Source organism: Rhinatrema bivittatum, chromosome 7, assembly GCF_901001135.1.
Source record: "Rhinatrema bivittatum chromosome 7, aRhiBiv1.1, whole genome shotgun sequence".
Classification (NCBI taxonomy): domain Eukaryota; kingdom Metazoa; phylum Chordata; class Amphibia; order Gymnophiona; family Rhinatrematidae; genus Rhinatrema; species Rhinatrema bivittatum.
The window spans coordinates 201,760,466-201,773,907 of NC_042621.1; the positions used below are offsets into that span (position 1 = coordinate 201,760,466).

Genomic DNA, 13,442 nt, shown 5'->3' on the forward strand with positions numbered 1-13,442 from the left:
CCCCTTATTTTGGTCGCCCATCTCTGCACTTTCTCCTGTGCAACTGTATCTTTATTTTTATTTTTTATTTTTTTAGATGTGGTGACCAGAGTTGCACACAGTATTCAAGGTACAGTCATACCATGGAGCGATAGAGGCATTGTGATATCCATAGATTTATTTGCCATTCCTTTCCTAATAATTCCTAACGTTTGCTTTTTTGTCTGCCACAGCACACTGAGCTATTTCAATGTATTATCCTCTATGACTGCTAGATCTTTCCTTGGTGGTAACTCCTAAGATAGAAGCTAACATTGTGTAACTACAGTGAAGGTTATTTTTTGCTATATGCATCACTTTGCAGTTGTCCATATTAAATTTCAACTGCCATTTGGAAGCCCAGTTCCTCCTGCAGTTTATCACAATCTGCTTGAAATTTAACTTCTCTGCATAACTTTGTCATCCGCAAATTTGATCCTCACTTGTCGTACCCCTTTCCAGATCATTTATAAATATATTAAAAAGCACCGGTTTAAGTACAAATCCCTGAGGCACTCCACGGTTTACCCTTTTCCACCGTGAAAATTGACCATTTAATCCTACTCCTTGTTTCCTGTCTTTTAACCAGTTTGTAATCCTATCCCATGACTTTTTAGTTTTCTTAGAAGCCTCTCAATGAGGACTTTGTCAAACGCCTTCTGAAAATTCAAATACACTACATCTACCGGTTCACCTTTATCCACATGTTTATTAACCCCTTCAAAAAAATGAAGCAGATTTGTGAGGCAAGACTTTCCTTGGGTAAATCCTTGACTGTGTTCCATTAAACCATGTCTTTCTATATGCTCTGTGATTTTGATCTTTAGAATAGTTTCCACTATTTTTCCCGGCACTCAAGTCAGGCTCACTGGTCTATAATAAACTGGAGTTTACTGTCCTGCCCTGGACAGGAGGGACTTGAACAAGTTTCTAGTTGAAAAAAGTTTGATTTATTGAGCATAATGGCTTTGCTCTTTTGACCTCAAGAATGCCTACATTCACATAGAGATACTTCGTGTGATCTGGAGGCATCGCAAATCTTTCATGGGAATGAAGCATTCCCAGTATAGAGTACTATATTTATGCCTGGCAACACTCCCTCATATCTTCATGAAATGTCTTGCAGTTGTTGCAAAATCTCTATGCAGACTAGGGATCTTTGTGTTTCCTTACCTAGATGATTGACTGATGATGAATCTGTCAAGCAGGGGCCGACAAATTCATATGTAGCACTATTCGGGTGTCTGAGTCATTAGAGTAAGCCATAAATTATCCTGTCAAATTTGACCCCATTGCTTCAATTGGAATTCATACAGATTCTGCTAAGCAGCCACAGGGTCATTGAATTGACATTTAAGGTGATGGGGGTCATATAGGGACATCAGATCTTGGTTTGAGATGTCAAAGATATTGGACAACGTGAGATCAATTTATTTACTTATTTATTTAAAAATATTTATATACCGCTTTATAAAAAATAAATTTTGTCAAAACGGTTTACATTGAAAAATAAAAATTTAAAGGAACAAACAAAATCAAATAAGTTTAAAATATACATAAAAGTTAGTTAATAGCTAGAACGAATTCTAGCTTAAAATAAAATCAATCATTTACTCAAAATGAAAAAAAAAAAAATTATTGCCCTGAGACTTACTATTGCAACGGGAGGGGAGGAAAGGGAGCGGAAGGGAATTGAAATGAAAAATGATAGTATAACTAACAAGCAGAGGAGAGAGGAAAGGGAAGAGATGTAATGAAATGGATGGGATGAATAGGAGCTATGAGTAGGTTGATGGACTATGTTATATGTTACTTTTGATCTTGGGTGGGTATGTTAAATGCAAGCTGAAAGAGATTTACATCATAACTTTGGCACATCTCCATATATGAGGCAAGCCAGTGAACACTTATCATTGAGAACAAAGTCACTGCTCAACTTCAGTATCCAGTCTCTGTACCCCATAGTCTGGTTGTTGAGAAGAATGTAATAGGGTTTCTTGATCCTTCTGAAAATTTGTGTTTACTCCTGGCTTTGAGGAAGTAGTCTACCAGGAGATCTTAATTTTCTTAATTGATGGATGTTTGTCATAAGGGGAAAATCCCTAGATCCTTTCTTTTGAGCCTCATACAAACTGCTTCATTTCTTCTGCATTACGGGGTAGGCAACTCTGATCCTGAAGGGCCACAAACAGGTCTGGTTTTCAGGCTATCCGGATGAGATACATCCCAGGATACTGAGGGAGCTCAGAGATGTCCTGACAGGTCCATTGAAGGAGCTGTTTAATAGATCCCTGGAAATGAGTGGTGCCACATGATTGGAAAAGAGTGGTGGTGGTCTCACTTCACAGAGTGGTAGCAGAGAGGAGGCTGGAAACTACAGGCTGTTCAGCTTCATTTCAGTAGTGGGAAAATTAATGGAGACTCTGCTGAAGGAAAAGAGTGTGAACTATCTACAATCTGGTTGATTACTAGACCCAAGACAGCATGAATTCATCAGGGGAATGTCATGTCAGACAAATCTTATTTATGATTGGGTGACTAGAGAATTGGTTCGAGAGAGTGCTCAATGTGATCTACTTGGATTTCAGCAAAGCTTATAATACAGTCCTGCACAGGAGGCTTGTGAATAAAATGAGAAGCTTGGGAGTGAGTGCCAAGGTGGTGGCATGGATTGCAAACTGGTTGACTGATAGGAGACAGTGTGTAATGGTAAATAGAACCTACTCTGAAGAGAGATCAGTGTAACATGGAGTGCCACAAGTTTTGTTCAATATCTTTGTGAGTGACAGTGCAGAAGGGCTAGAATATAAAGTCTGCTAAGGTCTGCAACAGAGTGGATACGCCTAAAGGAGAAAAGAATGAAAAGTGATTTAAGAAAGCTTAACGTGGTCAAAGATTTTGGCAGCTGGGATTCAATGCCAAGAAGTGCAGAATCATGCATCTGGGGTGCATTAATTTGAGTTGTATGTGATGGGGTATAAAAGACTAATGTGCATGGACCAAGAGAGGGATCTTGGGGTAATAGTGTCTGGTATTGTGAAGATGGCGAAGCAATGTGACAAGGTGTTACCTAAAGCCAGAAGAATGCTGGGCTGCATAGGGAGAGGAATAACCAGTAAGAAAAAGGTGATAATGCCCTTGTATGGGACCTTTGTGAGGCCTCATCTGAAGTACTGTGTTCAGTTCTGGAATCCATATCTCAAAAATGATAGAGACAAGATGGAAGCAGACCTGAGAGAGGTGACCAAAATGGTGTGGGCCTAAGAGGAGAGGCTGAAGGAAGTGAAATATGTATATCCTGGGAAAGAGGAGATGCTGGGGAGATATGATACAGACTTTCAGGTACTTGATGCATGAACTTCAAACCTTTTTCATTGGAAAGAAAACAATAGAACTAGGGATCATGAAATGAAACTCCGGTGGGGGGGGGGAGGGTGTTTATGACTCAGAATCAATGTCAGGAAATATTTCTTTACAGAGAGAGGGTGGTGGATGTCTGGAATGCCCTTCTGGAGAAGGTGGTGAAGAAGAAAACATTCAAAGAATTCAAAGTAGCATGGGATAAACACTGGATCTCTACAGGCTAGAATACTGAAATGAGAAAAGCGTGCAGGGGAGTAACTTGCTGGTGCAGCGGTTGCTACCATTAGCAGAAGGCATGGAGATTACTACACTTAACCAATATGCCTTGATGATTTAATGCAACTGCAACCTTGCTTACCGCTTAGACGGCAAGAGGGAAAAAAGGAATTGGATTCAGATGACAACCACGGGCTTAGACTTCCACTGTTTGGGATGCTGATACATAGACATAAGGGAAAAAGCACAGGACTGGTTCTATGGCCAAGTCCATATGAAAAGCAGCACTGTCTGAATATTCAAGAAAGCTCATCTTCCAGTAAAGAATATTGATAGCTGAGAGTTTTATGGTTTATCATAAGGTTTGGGGATAACTTCACGGAGTGGCATTACTACCTTTAAGAGAAACATGGAAGTAACCTGCACAGAATGGCAATTAATACCGTAGGTTTGCTGGGCAGACTGGAAGAACCATTTGGTCTTTTTTGCTGTCATTTTTGTTTCCATACTTTTTTTCTGCACATGTCCAAAACACTAACAACGTCAATTGTTTCCCTCTAACTTCACCAAAATCTTTCTTCCTTTGTGAACGCTACCAGAACCCTTATCCATATTCTCATAACCTCTCACTTAGACTATTGCAGCCTGTTCCTGTCATGTTCCTCAGTGAGCCATCTCTCTCTCCTCTACAATCCATCCAAAATTCAGTTGTGTGACTTGCCCGTATAACTCCTCTTCTCAAGTCACTACATTGGCTTCCAGTCCGTTTCTGCATACAGTTCAAGTTCCTGACTTCCTCTTCTCGTATTTCTCACTATATCCGTCCCATGTATAATCTGTTCATTGGGCAAGCTACTCCTGTCTGTGCCCTTCTCCTCTACTGCCGACTCAGTGCATTGTATGCTTGGAATAGACTTCCTGAATTGGTGTCATGCTTACTCTTGCCGCCTTCAAATCAAGTCCAAAACCCACCTTTTGAGACTACTTTTAAATCTTAACCATTGTCCAGCTTACAGCTATATTGATTTTGGGAATTTCATTTAAGAAAATGGTTAGTATTTTGCCCTGTTTGTCTTAGCTGGATTGTAAACTGTTTAACAGGGACTCTCATATTTTTATATAGCATTTTGACGTAAGGTACTGCTATAGAAGTGGTTAGTAGTATGCAAATATATTTTGTATGTATTCATTGTGGATATCCTAAAAATCAGGCCTGTTTGTGGTACTCTAGGACCAGAGTTAGCTGCCTTCCATTGTTCTACATCACTCTTGAGGGTGGTCTGAAAACCAATTCAAGGTTTACAGTGGCGCAATTCGAGCTTATCACCACCTTATTTAGCAGATCCTCAATTTTCATACAGGCCACGCAATGTTTAACCTTTATTTTTTTTTTTTAGCACTGAAGTTTACATGTTTTTAAGAGAAAATGTTTGCCAGTAAATGTCATGTGGTTGGTAGTTGTAATGTAGTTCTAATGTGCTCATTTGCATGTTTAGACAGAGTTGCCAGTAGTGTCAGATAACTTGTCAAAGCTAGCCATCAGGTAATGTTATGCATTTATTATATATATTTTTTGTGCATATATATATATTAGAAGATGGGATCTATATTGAATTTATTCTGCTAGGAAGTAATGTTTTTGACTATTTTATCAGTCTGGTTTGCTGAAAAAGTGATTCGGCATAGTATACCATAGGGTAGCTAAATTACTTTCTCCACTGCTGTCTCAGATACAATTTAGTCAGTTAACTATGTATGTGCATCCATGTTTTTATATTTTTTGTGGGGAAAAAGCTGACTGAAATTTATTTTATATAGAATTTTACAGGAGAAGTTAGACCAGCCAGTCTCTGCTCCACCATCCCCAAGAGACATATCAATGGAGATAGACTCACCGGAAAACATGATGCGACACATCCGATTTTTAAAGAATGAAGTTGAGAGGTTAAAGAAACAGCTTCGGGCTGCCCAGCTACAACGTAAGGAAACTTTCTTCCATTTTATTGGTGGATTTTTTTTCCCAATGTATGAAAAATGTTTGAGGGAAGAGGACATGATGTAGTGGCGTATTCCACTCATTTTCAGCTTGGTATAAAGTTAAACAAATGTATTTACTATATTATAGTAATGGGGTTGGAAAAATATTTAGAGGACTTAGGTGCCAGTCAAAATGTTTAGGAGCAAGGGAAAAAGCATATGTTAGTGCACGCAAAAGTAAAGAAAAATCTTATTTTACTCTTATATTCCTTCCCTTTCCTGCCATCTTCTTTTTCTTCCCTCCCACAGCATTTCCTCCTCTTCTAGGACAAGCAGGATGGTAGTCCTCACACATGGGTGACATCAGATGGAGCCCAGCATGGAAAACTTATGTCTAAGTTTCTGCAACTTTAGGCACATTGAGCATGCCCTATACCACGCATCCACACGGGGTCCTTCTTCGGTTGGTTTTTTGTTTTTTTTTTCCGTGATGCTTTCGCCTCGTGGTTAAGTAAGTAAGCTCTTGGCTTTTTTCTTGAAAATTTGCCTATGGAAAACTTTTCACCGGATATTTTCATTTTTTTCGTGTTGTATCAATCCTGGGTCTGTAAAGGTTTCCACCGCTGGTGCCAGTTGCTGATCCACCTCGGGGATCTGAGGAAGATCTAGCCACCTCTCCTGCCTCCCAGTTGGTGTTGGCATCAACAACTTTCGAGGAGGAGCTGGAGTGGCGAGTCCAGCTGGCGGTGGAACGAGCGCCGCAGTGCATAGGACCTGTGGCACTGTTACTGATGCTAGCATTATCCATCCTAGAACCACTGCTGGAGTGGCTCACTGTGCTCATCAGAGCTTTACCGACCCAGCTGGCATTTGTTTCCATGAAGCGTTTGATGCCCAGCAGGGCATAGATGCTTTCCCCGACTGATACGGTGGCTGTTGCTAGTTCCTCCTCTGTGGAAGCTCCGCCGAGACTGGCAGGGACGCCGAGGCCTGTAGCCCCCCCCCCCCCCTCCCCAAATCCAGCTTTGCCAGGTCCGGCACCTGTGCTTACTCCTTTGGACGAAGGCCAAGTATCTAGGGGCCCCATCCCCTGTGGAGTAAATGAGGATGAGGCTCCATATGACCCCTGGGGGGATGACACTGCAGATTCCTCCTCCAAGGACTCAAAGGGTCTCCCCTCAGAGCCATCTCCAGAGGAATGAAGGAAGTCTCCACCAGAGGACTTAACCTTCACAGTTTTTGTGTGGGTGATGGCCAAGGCCATCCCCTTTCAGTTGTTGACTGAGGAGGATGCCAGGCATAAAATGCTGGAAATCCTCCAGTTCGTGGAGACTCCTAAGGAGATTGTGGCGGTCCCGGTGCATGAGATCCTTAAGGAGCTGCTGCTGAGGATCTGGGAATGCCCCCTTCCAGTACCTTCTGTAAACAGGAAGACGGTTGAGGTTTACTTTGTCCAGAAGGCTACCAGATTTGATAAGCATTAGCTGCCGAACCAATCAGTGGTAGTTGAATCTGCCCTCAAGAGTGCCAAGCACTCTCGGACCCACTCCTTGGTACCCCTGGGGAAAGATCACAGGGCAATGGATGCTCATGGGAGGAAAGTTTTCCAGGGAGCCATGCTTATTGCTTGCATTGCCTCCTATCAGCTCTACATCAGCCAGTACTCAGGGACCTCTGGAAGCAGGTGCAGGAAGTGCCAAGCAACTGCCTCAACAGCAGCAGGATACTCTCATGTCATTGGTGCATTAAGAGCCTGGATTGTGGAAAATGAGTTTCATGTAGTCTACGATATTTTCGAGATGGCATTGAGAGTCTGCAGTGGGAATTGGCGCTCGCAAAATAGCATGACTGCGGACTTCTGATCTCTGACCGGAGGTACAGGAAAGACTCACTGAATGGCCATGTACGGGAGAAAGTCTCTTAGGCTATAAGGTGAGAAGTGGTAGCCCAGTTACGGGACCACCGTGAGACCCTCCAACAACTCTCCGCCAGCACTTCTGACCCGCTCTCCTCAGCCAGGAGGTTGGCGAGACATGGTTAGAGGAAGTCTTTCTACTGCCAGAGCAAGTACTGTCCTCCAGCCCCTCTATCCCATTTGCAGATCCTAGGACGGGGTTTAGATTGAATCATAGGGAGCATAAGCCAGCCACCTGTACCTGAGATGCTGGATCCCCCGGTCTGGGGCAGGCTGTGATTACTCCTGAATCAGTGGCCCCAGTATAACCTCAGACCAGTGGGTTTTGTCCATCGTCTGTCAATTTTGCCAGCGGTTCTCGAGCCCGCTGAAAGCCACGGGCTCGGAAACCGGACGCCGGCAAAATTGAGCGTCCAGTTTTCGGCCCGACAGCTGCTGGAACATCAATCGCCTGGAGGCCCAGGCGGTACAGCTAGCATGCTTGTAGTTCAGTCACAGGCTGCAGAATCGAGGCATTCACGTGACGTCGGACAGCGTGACTATGGTGGCCTATATCATTTGCCAGGGAGGAACCAAGAGCCAGCAAGTATCGCAGGAAATAGACCAGCTGATAGTATGGGCGAAGGTCGTCCGCAGATAATCTCGGCTTCTCATATTGCAGGAAAAGACAATGTTAGAGCGGACTTTCTCAACAGGGAGATTCTGGACCCAGGAAAGTTGTCAGCTGAGGATATCTTAAAACTGTTATTGTCCAGTATAATCGTGGATATCTTAAAAATCAAACCTGTGTATCTTGAGGACCAATGTTGGCCACCCCTAAATTAAGGCAACCAGAGGTATGCCACCTGATCTGTGGAACTCACTTCTCCACAGCTGCAAAACACTATTAGACTTTCAGCACCAATTAAAAACATGGCTCTTTGGCCAACAGACCTGCACCTACTGCAATATGAGAGGCCGAGATTATCTGTGGACTACCTTCGTCTATACTATCAACTGTTCTATTTCCTGCGATACTTGCTGGCTCTTGGTTCCTCCCTGGCAAATGATATAGGCCACCATAGTCATGCTGTCCGACGTCACGTGAATGCCTCTATTCCGCAGCCTGTGACTGAACTGCAAGCATGCCAGCTGTACTGCCTGGGCTTCCAGGCGATTGATGTTCCAGTAGAACACGTTTTGGCATTCCAGCGCCCCTGGGCCGTTAACTCCAGACAGTGAGCCCCCCAACCATGGAGACTTGCATCTGTTGTGAGTACCAACCAGGCCAGAGAGGACAAGCAAACTCCCTGTCTCAGATGATCCTTCTGCAACCACCACTGGAAGTGGGAGCAGATTTCTATCAGCAAGTGGAGCTGAACCACATAATCCTGAGACTGCGAGTTCCAACAAGATAGCATTGAGTGCTGAAAAGGACAAATATGTGCTTTGCTCACAGCACTACTTCCAGGGTAGCTGCTATTAAGTTACCTGTAGGTAGGACCACACCACCATCGGGTGTATGGTATTCATCAGCTGATGCATTTGAGACATCTCTGAATCTGAACTTTCAGTAGGAAAACTCTATCCTGTCTCGAACCGGACCCCCAGATACTCCGATTACTGGGATGGTTGAAGATTGCTCTTGGTCAGGTTCACCACCCAACTGAGCTCCTGCAATAAGGAGATCACCTTGTGTGTCACCAGACGGCTCTCTTCCTGAGACTTGGTTCGAATCAGCCAGTTGTCCAAATATGGGTGCACTAGGATTCCTGCAAGGCTGCTGCTACCACCACCATAATCTTGGAAATTGTTCTGGGAGCAGTGGCTAGCCCAAAAGGCAGCACCCGAAACAGATAATGGCACCCCAACACCGCAAAGCATAGAAAGCGGTGTTCCAATCGGATGGGAATATGAAGATATGCCTCTGACAGATCCAAGGAGGTCAGAAAATTTCCCGAATACACCGCCATTATTACAGAGCGTAAGGCTTCCATTCAAAAATGAGTCATCTTCAAGTGACGGCTGACCTTGAGATCCAAGATGGGATGAAAGGAGCCCTCCTTGGGCACAACAAAATAAATGGAATATTGCCCCATACTTTGAGACATAGGAACTGGAACCAAAGCCCTCATTCTGAGGAGCCTTTGAAGCGTGAACTCCACTGCCTGCTTCTTCTGCGGGGACTGGTAAGGGAACACCATAAACACGTCCCGAGGAAAATTGCAAAATTCCAGTGCATATGCTTTGCGTATCACCTCCAGGACCCACTAGTCTGACGTGATCTTGACCCACCTCCGATAAAAGGAAGTTGGGTTGGCAAACCTTCATTGGGTAGCTTGGGAAAGTCCACCACCCAAGCCTGCTCCTCTCCTGGGCTACCGGGGAGGAGAGGACTGAGACCTACCGAAAGGCCAAGTCCACTAAAAGGTTGTTTCTCTGTAGCGATGAAAATGCCTGGAACCCCAGAAACGACCCCTCATACCAAAGGGGTGCTGTAACTATTTCTTATCCTCCAGCAACCGAGGCACAGGAGACTCGCCTCACTTACTGGCCAGTTTCTCCAACTCGCTCTCAAATAAGAGTGAGCCTTTAAAGGGCATCTTGTTAAGATTGGCTTTGGAAGCTGCATCAGCTGACCAATTTCGCAGCCAGAGTTGATACCTGACCATTATCACCAAAGCCACTCCTCTGGCCGAGGTCTGGACCAAACCTCAGCCTGGATCTGTTAAAAAGGCGGCAGCAGGCTCCATAACTGTTCTGGACTCATCAACTTCCTGAGAGAGAAGCAGACAATATCTCACCACTAGGGTGCAACAGGAAGCAATCTGTAAATTCATCGCCACTGCTTCAAAGGTTTGCTTAAGAAGAGCCTCAATCCTATCATGTACATCCTTCAAGACCTCTCCGCCTATGGGAATAGTCGTCCGTAAAGACACGGCACATACCAGAGCATCCACTTTGGGGAAAACACAAACACTCTCTCACAGCCGGATCCAGGAGGTACAGGCCTTCCAATGTCCAACTCCCTTTAAAAATGTGCCTCTGGGGCATCCCATTCCAGACCAATCAATTCCTGGATGGCATCTATCACCAGGAAAAAACAAGAAGCTTTACGTAAGGAAACAAAAGTTGGATTCTTCCTCTGCTCTGACATAGTATCCAAACCAAGAACACCCAGATGTATCAAGGTCTGGGAAATCAAGTCCAGCAGTTCATATCTATGAAAGAACTACAACATGGTTCGATACAGTTCCAGCCCTGGAGGAAATTCCCTATCTTCCAGAGAATCACGATCAAACTTGACATCCGGATTCCTGTTGGGAACACCCGCATGGAGCCAAGGTGAGCCCCAGAGCTTAAGCATAGGACTGGAAGAGGAAGGAGTCATTGGCTGAGGGTCCGACCAGAAAGAAATGGGGGAAGCAGAGGACTGTGCTTGAAGAAAGGCTTGTAAGCCTTGAAAAAATTCCACCCAAGAAAAAGCAGCCGGGTCCAGACTAAGCCCAGAAGGAACTGGAGCTGGTCCCACAGAACTGCCCTTGCCAGCAGTGGAGCTAGTCAATGGAGAACCAAGATCTGGTGTACTCCCAGTGACCAGTCCATCATCAGAATGGGAAGAGCCAGGCTTAGCAAAATCCGAGGAAGACAGCTCTCCCTGAGTGTCTGAGCAGTGCTGACACAGGTTTAGAAGCCAGATCAGCCTAAGAAGCCCTAATATGACAGGCAACAGAAATAGGAAGATACTTAGGCTTCATGCTTAACGGGGCCATCACTGCGGTAAACGTGCGTTGGAATGGCTCACACTCAAAAATGAAATGCACCCAAAAAATAAGCGCCTAGAAGAAAGCATGGCAAGGCATATGCACAACCTGTGGCCTACCGCGTACTGTGCAAGAAAAAGCCTAAGTGCAGGGCCTAGCCTGCCGGGGGCCGTTCAACCCACTAGGCTGCCCAGTTCCCTAACCCCAACGCGACCAGGAATGAACATGTTGGCACTGAAAACAGAGATCACAGGAAATCCTGAATCCTCTGATTCAGGTAGATTTGCATGCATTGCCTCCATTTTATGCGATCTCATGCATATTCAGAATGGATATCTTAAAAACCAGGCCTATGTTGCTCTTGAGGACCAGAATTGGGCACTCCTGCCCTAAATATGTTTTTTTTTCATTATGATTGATTTTGTGGGATGGAATGGTTAGCTATTTTTTGGCTTGATCATCGATTTTTTATTTGGGGGGTGGGGGGTGGTTATCTCATCTACCAGTCAGATAAGTGGTGAAACAGAACATAAAGCTGGGATGTGGTAACTGAATGAAAACCTAGACTCCAAATGCCTACCTAAAAAACCCAGATCTCAACTATTTGTTTAAAATTGAACCAAATTGTTTTAAGCCTGATCTTGGCTGGCAAGATGTTACAAAATACTGATAGATTGGTAGGAAAAGGCTCATTGCTGTGTACAAGCTAATCTGGCAGATCTAAGTGAATAAAATGTCAAAAGATAGGATGTGGTGATCAAATGCTAAAAGTACAGTGGAATATTTGTATGTAGAGGTTTGAATACCAGAAAGACTTTTAAAAATTGAATTTGCCAGAAAATAAGAAGCCAGTTCAGTTTAAACAGAGCTAATATGTTCCTGATACCAGTGAAGAAAATTCTAGCAGCTGAATTTTGGATGAGTTCCAGTTTTGGCATAGATTTTGCAGGTAAGCCTGCCAGAAAGCTATTACAATAATCTAAGCAGGATATAATTTATTACCTGCATCACAGACATGAATGATGTTCATTCTTCTTGTGGTGTGTGCAAAATAAATCCATTTTAGAGGTACTGCCTTTAAGATCATTCGAGTTCAAATATGGACATCTTTAGAACCTAAGAACATAAAAAAGCCATGCTGGGTCAGACCAAGATTCATTGCACCCAGCAATATCTCTGGGTTACAGGTACCTTGCAGGTAACATAAATTGGTCTATTTCCTGACAGACCCCAAAGAGTAGATCCATTTTTGGTGCCCCTTCCCAGGGATAAGCAGTGACTTTCTCCTGGCTTACTAAGCTATTAACTTTTTATGGACTTTTTTTTTTCCCCAGGAACATATCCAAACTCCTTTTAAACCCAGCCATGCTAGCTGCCTTGACTACATATTTCAGTATTAAATTCCACTGCTTAATTGTGCATTGAGTGAAAAAATACTTTCTCCAGTGAGTGTTAAATTTAACAATTTCATGGAATGTCCCCTAGTCTTTGTACTATTCTTTAAAAAAAAAAAAAAAAATTTATAATAATTTTGAAAACATAACTCAAGTACAATGCAGGAAAAATCACAAGTATTCCACCATCATATTACAGAAAAGAGGAAAAAAAGGGAATTTATAGAAAATACCCTGATACTAGTCCACAGTAGGAAGACCCAAGTGGACATCAATTAGGCAATATCCAATAAACATACATCAAGTAAAACAAATGAAAATAGACTAAACAGTCAGTGATCATGATTGTAAGCCAAAATACAATAGTATAGAGGACAAGATAATTTACTTGGACAACTTATCCTTAAGAATTTTCTAGCTGTAAAAGTTCATTAAAAAAACAAACCTTGTCTTGAAAGGATACCAAACATTTACATGAAAAATTTAAAAAGAAAGTGGCATCAATGTGCAAAACTTGATTTTAAATAAAAACTTTCTCCTCCTTTAGATTAAATGAGAAAACTGAAATTTTTTGCTCACAGGACATTTTGGAATGCTTTTGTATTTTTCGCTCCAGAAGACTAACTTTTTTCCCCCCAAAAGTGGGGGGAAAATGTATGTGCGTCTTATGGAGCGAATATAAAAAAACAAAACTAAAAATCTAACAAAACCCCCCACCCTCCTGACCCGCCCCAAGACCTGCCAAATTAATTTACTACAACCCCCCCCCCAAAGACAGCCCCCAAAGACAGCCCTTTGCCCTTACTATGTCACTGT

At 43.3% G+C, this 13,442-nt stretch overlaps 1 protein-coding gene across 2 annotated transcripts in view; it reads left to right on the top strand.

Annotated features, from left to right (window-relative positions):
• Nucleotides 1-13,442, top strand: part of CCDC6 (coiled-coil domain containing 6) — a 351,904-nt gene that overhangs the window by 199,940 nt on the left and 138,522 nt on the right. For both annotated transcript variants that reach the window (XM_029609756.1, XM_029609757.1), the window contains exon 5: nucleotides 5,416-5,576. In XM_029609756.1, coding sequence (XP_029465616.1) covers nucleotides 5,416-5,576 — 161 coding nt within the window. The remainder of the gene's footprint in view (nucleotides 1-5,415; nucleotides 5,577-13,442) is intronic.